This window comes from Stegostoma tigrinum, chromosome 1 (assembly GCF_030684315.1).
Source record: "Stegostoma tigrinum isolate sSteTig4 chromosome 1, sSteTig4.hap1, whole genome shotgun sequence".
NCBI classification, from domain to species: domain Eukaryota; kingdom Metazoa; phylum Chordata; class Chondrichthyes; order Orectolobiformes; family Stegostomatidae; genus Stegostoma; species Stegostoma tigrinum.
This window is the reverse complement of record NC_081354.1, coordinates 185,346,926-185,359,676: the sequence shown is the minus strand read 5'-3', so window position 1 is coordinate 185,359,676 and position 12,751 is coordinate 185,346,926. Positions and strand designations below refer to the sequence as shown.

Below are 12,751 nucleotides of genomic sequence, written 5' to 3'. Positions count from 1 at the left end.
TGGGCAGGATGTGTTTTCTGTTAGGCTCTGTTTTCTGTTGAGGTTGAAGGCCTATTATGAATCATTAAATTTCTTGTGGATGGAGAGGTTTGCAATTAGCTATTTTTATTCGCAGTTTATTGAAATCCCAGTCTAACTGAAACCATTCCTTGGCAAAGTAGCCTGTCTTGTTTATCAGCTGCTGGCTGGAACAGAAACAGCTATACCAGGATGAAATGTGCAACAAGCTTGCAGGATGAACAGGAGCTTGTTTGCAGAACATTAACTTAATGGTTTTGTGCAGTTTATTATCTGCTACAAATACTTAGCCAAATGTAACAATGGTGTTCTGCTGGAACACCCTTCAGGAGTTAACATTTTTATGGGTGAGGGTAGTTTGTACTTGGTGTACTGGAATTCATTGTCTGAAAAGATGGTAGAAGCAGATTCACAGAGACTTTCAAAAAGGAAAGGGAGAAAAATTCAAAAACTAAAATTATGAAGGCATGAATTGGACAACTATTTCAATACAGTGTCAAAGTCATGATAGACTGTATCACCATTTTTGCTGTATGAATAAGTTAAAGAAGCAGCACCAAGTGAGCCTATGCAGCCTGTTCTGTCTGTATTGACTCTCTGCAAGAGCAAATTAGCTCGTCCTAATCTTTCCCTATTGCCTTTTGTGGTTTGCTCTCTTTAGCTGCTTATCTAATTCCCTTTTGAAAGCCACAATTGAATCCATAGCCACCATATACCCAGGATGTACATACCAATCATTAGTTATCTGGTGTGTTAAAGATGTTTTCCTCATGTTACTGTTTTTTTTGCTATTCACCTTTATATTAGTACCTTTTCATTCTCAATCTTTCTAATAATTAATATCCCAGAAGTTACCACAAACCAGAAACTCAACTGGACAAGCCACATAAAAACTTTGGCTATAACAGCAGGTCAGGGGCTAGGAATTCTGTGGCAAGTAACTCACCTTCCCTGTCCACCACCTAAAAGACACATGAAAAATGAATACTCCCCACCTGACTAGATTAGTACTGCCCGATACACAGGAGTCTCAATATGACCTAAAGGACAATAATCTGATGGACTGGCTTCCCATCCACCATATTAAACATTCAATTTCTCCACCACCAGCAGTGTGACAGCAGTGTACTATCTATAAGATGCACTGCAGTAATTCAGCAAGCCTCCTTTTCCAACACCTTCCGAACCTGTAGCCTTCCCCACATAGAAGGTCAAGGCCTGCACCATCTGCAATTTCAACTCCAACCATTCTGACTTGGAATTATATCACCGCTTCTTCATTATATCATTAGCACAAAAAACTTGAACTCCCTTCTCAGCAGTAGTGTGGGCGTCAAAACCACATTGACGTGAGTGGTTCAACAAGGCATCCTTCAAAACGGCAATTTATTGTGGACAATAGAAATGGCCATGCTATCAATGTTCACATCCCATGAACAAATAAATATACAGTTTCTGTCTACTCTGTCTAGGTACCTAACATTTTGATTACCTCAGCCAAACCTCCCTCAACCTTCTCCATGCTACGAACAACAGCCCTAGCTTTTCCATTTAACTGAAGTTCCTTATCCATGGAGCCTTGTTGGTAAATCTTTCTTAAGGCTTCATATCCTTCGTTAAGTGCAGTGCCAAATATTGGACACAAAAACCAGGTCAGTCTAAACTAGACCTTTTTTTTCCCAAAGATTCATCATAACTTGTTGGCTTTCATTTTTTATACCTCTACTTATGAAACCCAGGAACTCTTTTGCCTTCTTAACTTGTTTTCTCAAGCTGCTCTGCCATCTTCAAATACTTGTGCACATATGCCAGATTCCTTTGCTCTGTCACTCCTATTAGAACAACACCCTTTACTTTATATTCCCTTACCTGACTGTTCCTATTAAAATCTACCACTTCACACTTCTTTACATCAATTTTAATCCACCATGTATCCAACCACTCCACCAGCCTGTTCATGTTCTCCTGAAGTCTACAACTATTCTCTTCACAGTTCATACTACTTTCATGCATTGTGTCATCTGCAAATTTTGAAATTATGCCTTGTACACCCAAATGTGGGTAATTAATCTAGATAGTTTTGGATGGACAGAAAAAGATCGACATCTTTTCAAAGTCATCAGGTGCGTCCCTTTACGATGTTCTGGTCAATACTTTTCCCTGAAACATCATCACAGGAAACAGATCATCGAGTTATTAACACATTGCTGCTAGTGCTACATGACAGAGTTATTTCTTTTCTTATTCATTCATGGCTGGGTGCCTGTTCCTAGGAGCCCTCTTGTCAGTTTTCCTCTTGGTCATTACCTGACACTTGTGTGCTCTTAATGTTACTTGCCATTTATCAGCCCAAACCTGAATGCTATCCAAATACTATTGCTGCTTCAGTATCTGAGGGTTGTGAATGGTACTGAATGTTGTGCAATCATCAACAAACATCCTAACTTCTGATCTCATGGTTGAGGAGTGGTCATTGATGAAGCAGCTGAAGATGGTTGGGCTCCTGGAATATCCCAAAGTCTGTCAGAAATATTGATGTAGTTCTGAAGTGTAATTAAAGTTCTAATGTAGGTAAGTTCATTAAAAACCTAATGGCACTATTTAAAATTTAGTAAGTCTTTCTTATGCTTCAGTAACCATTCCTGGATAAGTCATCATGTACGACATCCAACTGCGCCACCCTCCCTACCAAATAAAGTAACCGGTAGTTCACCATTTTTCAAGCGGCAGGGCAGAAAGGCTCTGTTCCCCTACACCCCTGCTTTGGCTCACCTGGCCAGACACATTCTTCTTTGCTTTCTTTGTTTTGTTTCTTCATTTCTCTTTTGCATCAAAGTCCATCTTTTATTTTTTTTCTGCAGCTGCGGTGAAAGAAGATGGTTGCGAGGGCCCACTGCTGTGGATCTGGACATCTGTTTCTCATGGCCACAGCTTTAGCAAAGACTTCAGCATCAGCAGACCTGGTCAGGTCCTCCTGGCAGTGGCTTCAGCAGTCGCTTTAGCAGTGGTGGCATGGTTCCTTCCTCCTGGCTATGGCGGCATTGTGGTGGCAACTGAAGTGGTGACGGTTTGAGTGAAACTTTAGTGTTGGTCAACTGGTGGGTCTAGTCTGTCCCTCATTGCTTTGGTAGAGGGTCCAGTCTGGAGATCCTTGCTTTGGTGCTGGCATCCCATAGCCACTCCAGAAACGCAGGAGCCGTGGAGGGAACAAAAGAAGAACTTTGTCCTAACTCTGCCTCAATTATTTCTTTATATAACTTCTGTAGTTAAAACGGTGCCAAATTGTAGTCCCTTACACACACCTGTGTGACAATACATGTGACAATAAATTGTTGTTCTATTTTATCTTTGTGCTTCATGTATTTACCTCCTTATAGCAGTTTTGTGCTCTTGGAAGGTTCAAAACTGATTTACAGCAAATGAAGGACTGGTGAAATGTAGAAAGTGTGGTACATTAATATTCAAAACAACAAGTTGGTCCCATAAAAATCCATGTCGTATGAATGAGACAATCTGATTTTTTGATGGCACTGACTGGGGGATAAATATCGGCCAAGACACGGTATTAATCTTCTAACTCTTTTCAAGATAATGGTCATGGAATCTTTTTACATCCATGGAAGAAGGCAGACTGGATCACAGTGTAACCTCTCACTTGAAATGGGAATGGATGTGATGATATAAATGCCATTATTTCAGGTATTTCTGGGATCAGTGGAGATAATGTGGGGTGAAAAAATTAAACAAGTGTGGTAGGAAAAACAGAAGGGTGCAAACAGACACCATCAAACTTAATATCTTGCTTACTATGGACTGAACATGATGACCTAGCATACCTAACATGATTGACGGGCTGACCCCATCACTCCAGGGTTCAGCAAGAATGACAGCTAAATATCCTGCTGGCTCTCTGTGCCGACCTCTAATAAAAACCAATTGAAACCTGTCACGTTACTGAAGGGAAGAAGTGGCAGGCGACATTATTGGTCAGGGATAGTGGAGCATTGTTTTGCAGGGGGCCCTTTTTAGCTGGACAACAACTCCAGCAGAGAAGACGGCAGCAAAGTGCACTCAAAGCATTTTATTTAAATTTCCTTCTGACATTCAGGCTTTGTTTTTTTTGTCACAAGCTGACAAGTATTTTAAAAGCACCTTAGACAACAGATTTGAGGAATTTCCTCAAATGACACACACAAGCCCTTTGTATTGAAGGCTAACATTCATTGTCTTCAATTCCAATTCATTCTTTTCCAGTACCTCGCAACTGTGGAGCTTCAGAGTCATCCTACAAACGCTGAAGGGCTTTTAAACCTCAAGACTGATAACAATGAATTATCGTTAATTCAGTTCTTTGCCTGTTCCCTCTTTTACTTTTCTAGGATCTCATGGCAACGTTTTTAAGACGATCAGCAGAATTATCTCCAGTTTCTTGGCCAATACTATCCCCTCAATCATCAGGGCATCTGGATGTCTTTGGGATGGTATGGAAAAGATGGGCCAAATGGCCCACTTCTGTGCTGTATCATTTTTACCATGAGAAGATTATCTGGCTATTATTACAATGTTGTCTGTGGTGCTTGACATGTGCAAGTTGGCTGCCATGTTCTCGACACTGAAACTGCAATTACACTACAAACATACTTAAAGTGCTTTGGAATGTTTTGGCAGGAATACTGAAACTGGAGTATCGCACTCAGAGCCTCAAGCCTGTTCCACCACTCAAAGGGATCATACCTGATCTATAGCCTAAGTTCATGTACCTGCCTTTGGCCGATACCCCTTACTACTGTAGTGAACAAAAAAAATTATCAACCTTGCATTTAAAATTAACGACTATTCTAGCATCCATTCCTAAATGTGGCAGAGTTCCAAAGATCTATCACTCTTTGTGCACAGGTGTGCTTCCTAACCTAAGGAGAGGGGTGGGGCCATGGGGGAAAATATTTGCAAGACTATGGGGGAAAAGCCGAGAAATTAAAATAATTGGGCAGTTTTTTCAGAGCTGGCAGAAGCATAATGGGTTGAAGGTCTCTAACTGTGCTGTAGGATTCGACAAACAAACAATGGAAAATGTGTTGCCCACTCAATCTAGCCTCAAATGCAACATCAATAAGCTGAAATACAGAGCGCAGGACGCATGTTTATTTTTATAAATGTGCTCTCAGGATGTGGGTGAAGCTGGCAAAAATGGCTTTACTGCCCATCCCAAGCTGCTACAACCACAGCCACGTACTGAGAACTAAGCGACAAAATTAAAGTTAAAACAGTACCATGTAAGAGTGAAACCAGGAAACCTACAATTATTATTTTCAATCCTCTTACCATTTGTTTAACTGGCTTATAACATTATTGACTGTTTTCTGTAACTTTATAAATATGCTTTGTTTTTTTTTCATTAAAATCAACTTGCTAATGTCTGAATGATTCTCTGAGCTTTTCTGTCTTCAGTGTCAGCTGTCTTGCATTGTAAACAAGAGTCTAATCTGTGGGTCATCAGCCTCTTTCTAACTGAAGAGGCCATTTTAAGAAAATGCTCAAAATCAAAACTAATGAGAGCCAAAGACGAAAATCTGGCATTTCCAGAAGTCACTATTTTAAACCAGATACTCAGCAAATAGGAAAATATCCCTGGCAGAAGGAAAGTTTGCATATATAATATATACAAGACATATATATCAATGGAAGTACAGTGAAATGGAAATATTCCTAACTTTGAATTGTCACTAATTTTGACCTGTTCTTCAACTACAATTCCATCAGTGAAGTCATCCTTACAATAAACATTATTATCTTACCGCACGTATAGTTAAGGCAATTTTGTAGCTATTGAGTGGTGTAGCTATACCACTCAAACAGGTCTATTCTGAACAAAAAAGTCTTTTCTCATTTAAATCATCATTACAAACTGTAAATTGCAGCATTAGCCTTTTTCTCCCACAATAAACACACAACCTTTATATTTCCTGACTTCATTTTTATTTCTGCTTTTCTCCCTTTTCTCTTTATCATTCACTTGTGGAATGTGGGTGTTGCTGGCTGGCCAGCGCTTATCGTCCATCCCTAATTGCCCCTTGTGAAGGTGGTGGTGAGCTGCCTTCTTGGACTGTTGCAGCCCATGTGTTGCAGATAGACTGACAAAGCCCCTTAGGGAGGGAATTCCGCGATTTTGACACAGCAATAGTGAATGGCAGGATAGTGAGTGATTTGGGCGAGAACTTGCATATGATGGCGTTTCCATGTACTTGCTGTCCTTGTCTTTCTAGATGGAAGTGGTCGTGATTTTGGAAGGTGCTGTCTAAAGATCTCCGTGGTGAATTTCTGCAGTGTGTCCTGTAGATAATACACACTGCTGCTACTCAGCATTGGTGCCAGAGGGAGTGGATGCTTATGGAGGTGAGACCCGAGTGGGAAAATTTAGAAACTGCAAATGAGATAAAATGAAACAGAACCACAGGTAACAGACCTGCATTCGATACCATGACATTTGTTGAGTTGTGATACATTACTGTCTCTTCAGTGTCAGAATAATACCATGCAGCAAACTGAATTTCCATTTATAAAGCATCTTGAACATAGTAAAATGCCTCAAGTTTTTTCCACAGGAGAACTGTCAGAAAAGCTGTTCCCATTGATTTATGGAATCTTGATATGTTGGACATAACTTAAAAATTTGAGTCAGGGTGTTCAAAAGATAAGTTAGGAGACACTTGCCCACAGAATGGGTAGAAGTAATTTGACGTTCTCTTCTGGAAACATCAATTGACGCTAGAACAATCGTTATATTTAAATCTGGCATGGATAGATGTTGTCAACTCAAAAATATTATCGATGATGGGGAAAAGGTATTGGGTCTCCATTCATTCATCAGCCATGATTTCACTGAACGGTAGAACAGGCAGGCATAAGAGATTAAATGGTCCATTCCTAGTCCTACATTCCCTCAGAACAATTAGCGATGGCAGTACCTCCTTAAGTATCAAATATCCCATTCAGACTCTTTCCTTACCTTAGATGTAAGTCCTCTGAAAACTTGAGGCAGGCATAGATAAACTCTTTAATCTGGGAGTAGACTTTGGGCACAAATTCAGAGAATGGAAACTTTTTGGGGAAGGGTTGCTGAAAGTAAAGAACACAAGTTAACATGGAACTAGAAACAATGTCACCAAGATTGCGAATCACAGATCACTTAAAGCTGTATGCCACTGTGCAGACATTTAAAACTCTGGGAGCACCAATTTTTTTTTGTGAAAAACCTTCACTTTGGGTGCCTGTTTCAGGGTTCTGTCAAAATAATTTGGCAAATCAGCTATTATTTGAGTTGATGGATATTGCACATTTGTAACAGTAGTTGGAGCTAATGGCGATAAATCTATCATATCTTTGTGCCGAGAAATATCACTTATTTTGTTACGTTTATCACAAATCCCTTCTTCTCCTTTCTTTTGTTCATCCTCTGCTCCCCATTTGCCTTACCTTTGCGCTTGTGTAAAGCTTCTTAAATGGGTAACTTGTGCCAATTAGATACTGGCCTGAAATGTTAACTCTGTTTCTCTCTCCACAGCGGCTGCCTGACCTGCTGAGCATTTCCAGCATCTTCTGTACTCAGATCAGATTTTCAACATTTTCAATATTTTGTTTTTGTTAGCTATATCTCCTGATCCAACGTGGCACAACAGGCAGCATGGGAGAAGCTGAGCCACATCAAGGTGCCAAGCAATTTCTTAGATTGCAATTCGTTGGAGACCATTCACCTCATCGTGTTTGAACCCAGATCACCAAATAAGAATTTCACTCCTGACACTCAAGATAATAAAATGTGAGGCTGGATGAACACAGCAGGCCAAGCAGCATCTCAGGAGCACAAAAGCTGACGTTTCGGGCCTAGACCCTTCATCAGAGAGGGGGATGGGGAGAGGGAACTGGAATAAATAGGGAGAGAGGGGGAGGCGGACCGAAGATGGAGAGTAAAGAAGATAGGTGGAGAGAGTATAGGTGGGGAGGTAGGGAGGGGATAGGTCAGTCCAGGGAAGACGGACAGGTCAAGGAGGTGGGATGAGGTTAGTAGATAGCTGGGGGTGCGGCTTGGGGTGGGAGGAAGGGATGGGTGAGAGGAAGAACCGGTTAGGGAGGCAGAGACAGGTTGGACTGGTTTTGGGATGCAGTGGGTGGGGGGGAAGAGCTGGGCTGGTTGTGTGGTGCAGTTGGGGGAGGGGACGAACTGGGCTGGTTTAGGGATGCAGTAGGGGAAGGGGAGATTTTGAAACTGGTGAAGTCCACATTGATACCACATGGCTGCAGGGTTCCCAGGCGGAATATGAGTTGCTGTTCCTGCAACCTTCCGGTGGCATCATTGTGGCAGTGCAGGAGGCCCATGATGGACATGTCATCTAGAGAATGGGAGGGGGAGTGGAAATGGTTTGCGACTGGGAGGTGCAGTTGTTTGTTGCGAACTGAGCGGAGGTGTTCTGCAAAGCGGTCCCCAAGCCTCCGCTTGGTTTCCCCAATGTAGAGGAAGCCGCACCGGGTACAGTGGATGCAGTATACCACATTGGCAGATGTGCAGGTGAACCTCTGCTTAATGTGGAATTTCATCTAGGGGCCTGGGATCGGGGTGAGGGAGGAGGTGTGGGGACAAGTGTAGCATTTCCTGCGGTTGCAGGGGAAGGTGCCGGGTGTGGTGGGGTTGGAGGGCAGTGTGGAGCGAACAAGGGAGTCACGGAGAGAGTGGTCTCTCCGGAAAGCAGACAGGGGAGGGGATGGAAAAATGTCTTGGGTGGTGGGGTCGGATTGTAAATGGCGGAAGTGTCGGAGGATGATGCGTTGTATCCGGAGGTTGGTAGGGTGGTGTGTGAGAACGAGGGGGATCCTCTTAGGGCGGTTGTGGCGGGGGCGGGGTGTGAGGGATGTGTTGCGGGAAATACGGGAGATGCGGTCAAGGGCGTTCTCGATCACTGTGGGGGGAAAGTTGCGGTCCTTAAAGAACTTGGACATCTGGGATGTGCGGGAGTGGAATGTCTTATCGTGGGAGCAGATGCGGCGGAGGCGGAGGAATTGGGAATAGGGGATGGAATTTTTGCAGGAGGGTGGGTGGGAGGAGGTGTATTCTAGGTAGCTGTGGGAGTCGGTGGGCTTGAAATGGACATCAGTTACAAGCTGGTTGCCTGAGATGGAGACTGAGGTGTCCAGGAAGGTGAGGGATGTGCTGGAGATGGCCCAGGTGAACTGAAGGTTGGGGTGGAATGTGTTGGTGAAGTGGATGAACTGTTCGAGCTCCTCTGGGGAGCAAGAGGCGCCGCCGATACAGTCATCAAATTACCGGAGGAAGAGGGTTTGATGGTGAGGTTGGGATTGGAGCGGAGGGCTGCCCGTTCTGCGGGGGAGAGGTTGGAGTGGGTGAGAGGGGTGGAGAGGTTGAGGCGGTTAATGTCTCGACGGCAGTTGGAGATGAAGAGGTCGAGGGAGGGTAGGAGGCCTGGGGGTGGTGTCCAGGAGGAGGACTTGTGTTGGAAGCGGGTGAAGGGGTCAGTGGAAGGAGGGTTAGGTTCCCGGTTGAAGAAGTAGGCATGGAGGCGAAGACGGCGGAAAAACTGCTCTATGTCCGCTCCAACCTCAACCTCACCATCAAACCCGCAGACAAGGGTGGCGCAGTGGTAGTATGGCGCACTGACCTCTACATCGCCGAGGCGAGACGCCAACTCTCCGACACCACCTCCTACCGCCTCCTCGATCATGACCCCACACCCGAGCACCAAACCATTTTCTCCAACACCATTCACGACCTCATCACCTCAGGGGACCTCCCACCCACAGCCTCCAACCTCGTTGTTCCCCAACCCCGCACGGCCCGTTTCTATCTCCTTCCCAAAATCCACAAACCTGCCTGCCCTGGTCGACCCATCGTCTCAGCCTGCTCCTGCCCCACCGAACTCATCTCCGCCTATCTGGACTCCATTTTCTCCCCATTGGTCCAGGAACTCCCCACCTACGTCCGTGACACCACCCACGCCCTCCACCTACTCCAGGACTTCCAATTCCCTGGCCCCCAACACCCCATATTCACCATGGACGTCCAGTCCCTGTACACCTGCATTTCGCATGGAGATGGCCTCAAGGCCCTCCGCTTCTTCCTGTCCCGCAGGCCCGACCAGTCCCCCTCCACCGACACTCTCATCCGCCTAGCTGAACTCGTCCTCACACTCAACAACTTCTCTTTTGACTCCTCCCACTTCCTACAGACTAAGGGGGTGGCCATGGGCACCCGCATGGGCCCCAGCTATGCCTGCCTCTTTGTAGGTTACGTGGAACAGTCCCTCTTCCGCACCTACACAGGCCCCAAACCCAACCTCTTCCTCCGGTACATTGATGACTGTATCGGCGCCGCCTCTTGCTCCCCAGAGGAGCTCGAACAGTTCATCCACTTCACCAACACCTTCCACCCCAACCTTCAGTTCACCTGGGCCATCTCCAGCACATCCCTCACCTTCCTGGGCCTCTCAGTTTCTATCTCAGGCAACCAGCTTGTAACTGATGTCCATTTCAAGCCCACCGACTCCCACAGCTACCTAGAATACACCTCCTCCCACCCACCCTCCTGCAAAAATTCCATCCCCTATTCCCAATTCCTCTGCCTCCGCCGCATCTGCTCCCACGATAAGACATTCCACTCCCGCACATCCCAGATGTCCAAGTTCTTTAAGGACCGCAACTTTCCCCCCACAGTGATCGAGAACGCCCCTGACAGCGTCTCCCATATTTCCCGCAACACATCCCTCACACCCCGCCCCCGCCACAACCGCCCTAAGAGGATCCCCCTCGTTCTCACACACCACCCTACCAACCTCCGGATACAACACATCATCCTCCGACACTTCCGCCATTTACAATCCGACCCCACCATCCAACACATTTTTCCATCCCCTCCCCTGTCTGCTTTCCGGAGAGACCACTCTCTCCGTGACTCCCTTGTTCGCTCCACACTGCCCTCCAACCCCACCACACCCGGCACCTTCCCCTGCAACCGCAGGAAATGCTACACTTGTCCCCACACCTCCTCCCTCACCCCTATCCCAGGCCCCAAGATGACATTCCACATTAAGCAGAGGTTCACCTGCACATCTGCCAATGTGATATACTGCATCCACTGTACCCGGTGTGGCTTCCTCTACATTGGGGAAACCAAGCGGAGGCTTGGGGACCACTTTGCAGAACACCTCCGCTCAGTTCGCAACAAACAGCTGCACCTCCCAGTCGCAAACCATTTCCACTCCCCCTCCCATTCTCTAGATGACATGTCCATCATGGGCCTCCTGCACTGCCACAATGATGCCACCCGAAGGTTGCAGGAACAGCAACTCATATTCCGCCTGGGAACCCTGCAGCCATATGGTATCAATGTGGACTTCACCAGTTTCAAAATCTCCCCTTCCCCTACTGCATCCCTAAACCAGCCCAGTTCGTCCCCTCCCCCCACTGTACCACACAACCAGCCCAGCTCTTCCCCCCCACCCACTGCATCCCAAAACCAGTCTAACCTGTCTCTGCCTCCCTAACCGGTTCTTCCTCTCACCCATCCCTTCCTCCCACCCCAAGCCGCACCCCCAGCTATCTACTAACCTCATCCTACCTCCTTGACCTGTCCGTCTTCCCTGGACTGACCTATCCCCTCCCTACCTCCCCACCTATACTCTCTCCACCTATCTTCTTTACTCTCCATCTTCGGTCCGCCTCCCCCTCTCTCCCTATTTATTCCAGTTCCCTCTCCCCATCCCCCTCTCTGATGAAGGGTCTAGGCCCGAAACGTCAGCTTTTGTGCTCCTGAGATGCTGCTTGGCCTGCTGTGTTCATCCAGCCTCACATTTTATTATCTTGGACTTCTCCAGCATCTGCAGTTCCCATTATCTCCACTCCTTCCACTCTCCTGCTTTTTGACCATGACTTTGCAAATTCTTCCTTTGCAGATAAGCATCTAATTCCCTTTTGAATGCTTCCGCTGAACCAGACTCTATCAAATTCTCAGATGTTGAGATGCGTAGATAGGGAAAGAAGACCAAGGGAGCCAAGACAACATTTTTAACCAAGGTAGACAAATATAAAAAATTGGCTAGTCATTTGAAAGAAAAGTTGAGGATAGGGATCAAGCATGGGAGGTTGTAAAAGTGTTATCACCGTATGTATGGGCAAACCACAAAACCAATATGGGAGACACACACTTTGACTGAACTAACGGCTTGTGTTTTTCCATATAATACTCGCACCACAAAATAACACGGCTCTGAAGAAGCTGAGGAGACTTGTTCTGGAATTGAATGAGAGCTGGCAATAGTGGCAGAATCACTTTGTCACAGAAAGATGTCATTCAGCCTATCCACATAGTTTCATAGAACATAGAATACAGAACATAGAACAGTAGAGGAGAGTACAGGCCCTTCGGCCCATGATGTTTGCAGATCTACATGGTGGGCATGTGGTTTCCCTACGAAACCTACATTTTACTATCCTCCATGTGCCTATCCAAGAGTCATTTAAAAATCTCTATACAGTTTCAATGCAGTGAGGTGTACAGGAGGAAAAGGGATGTGGTTGGATAATGGATTTGCAGCTTTTAAAGGAGTTAGGGGAGAAAGTTCACTGGACCTCTGATGACAGTGATTGTAAAAAAGGAGACAATGATGGCTGGGGTCGACTCGAATGATAACACAACATGTTGGAGCACAATATTGGGAAATGGAAGTTT

The 12,751-nt window shown here is 45.6% G+C and overlaps 1 protein-coding gene across 4 annotated transcripts in view; it reads right to left on the bottom strand.

Moving 5' to 3' along the window:
* LOC125458167 (exocyst complex component 6B-like) overlaps positions 1–12,751 on the bottom strand; it is a 620,472-nt gene that overhangs the window by 200,083 nt on the left and 407,638 nt on the right. For all 4 annotated transcript variants that reach the window (XM_048543144.2, XM_048543170.2, XM_059650589.1 and 1 more), the window contains one exon: positions 7,025–7,134. In XM_048543144.2, coding sequence (XP_048399101.1) covers positions 7,025–7,134 — 110 coding nt within the window. The remainder of the gene's footprint in view (positions 1–7,024; positions 7,135–12,751) is intronic.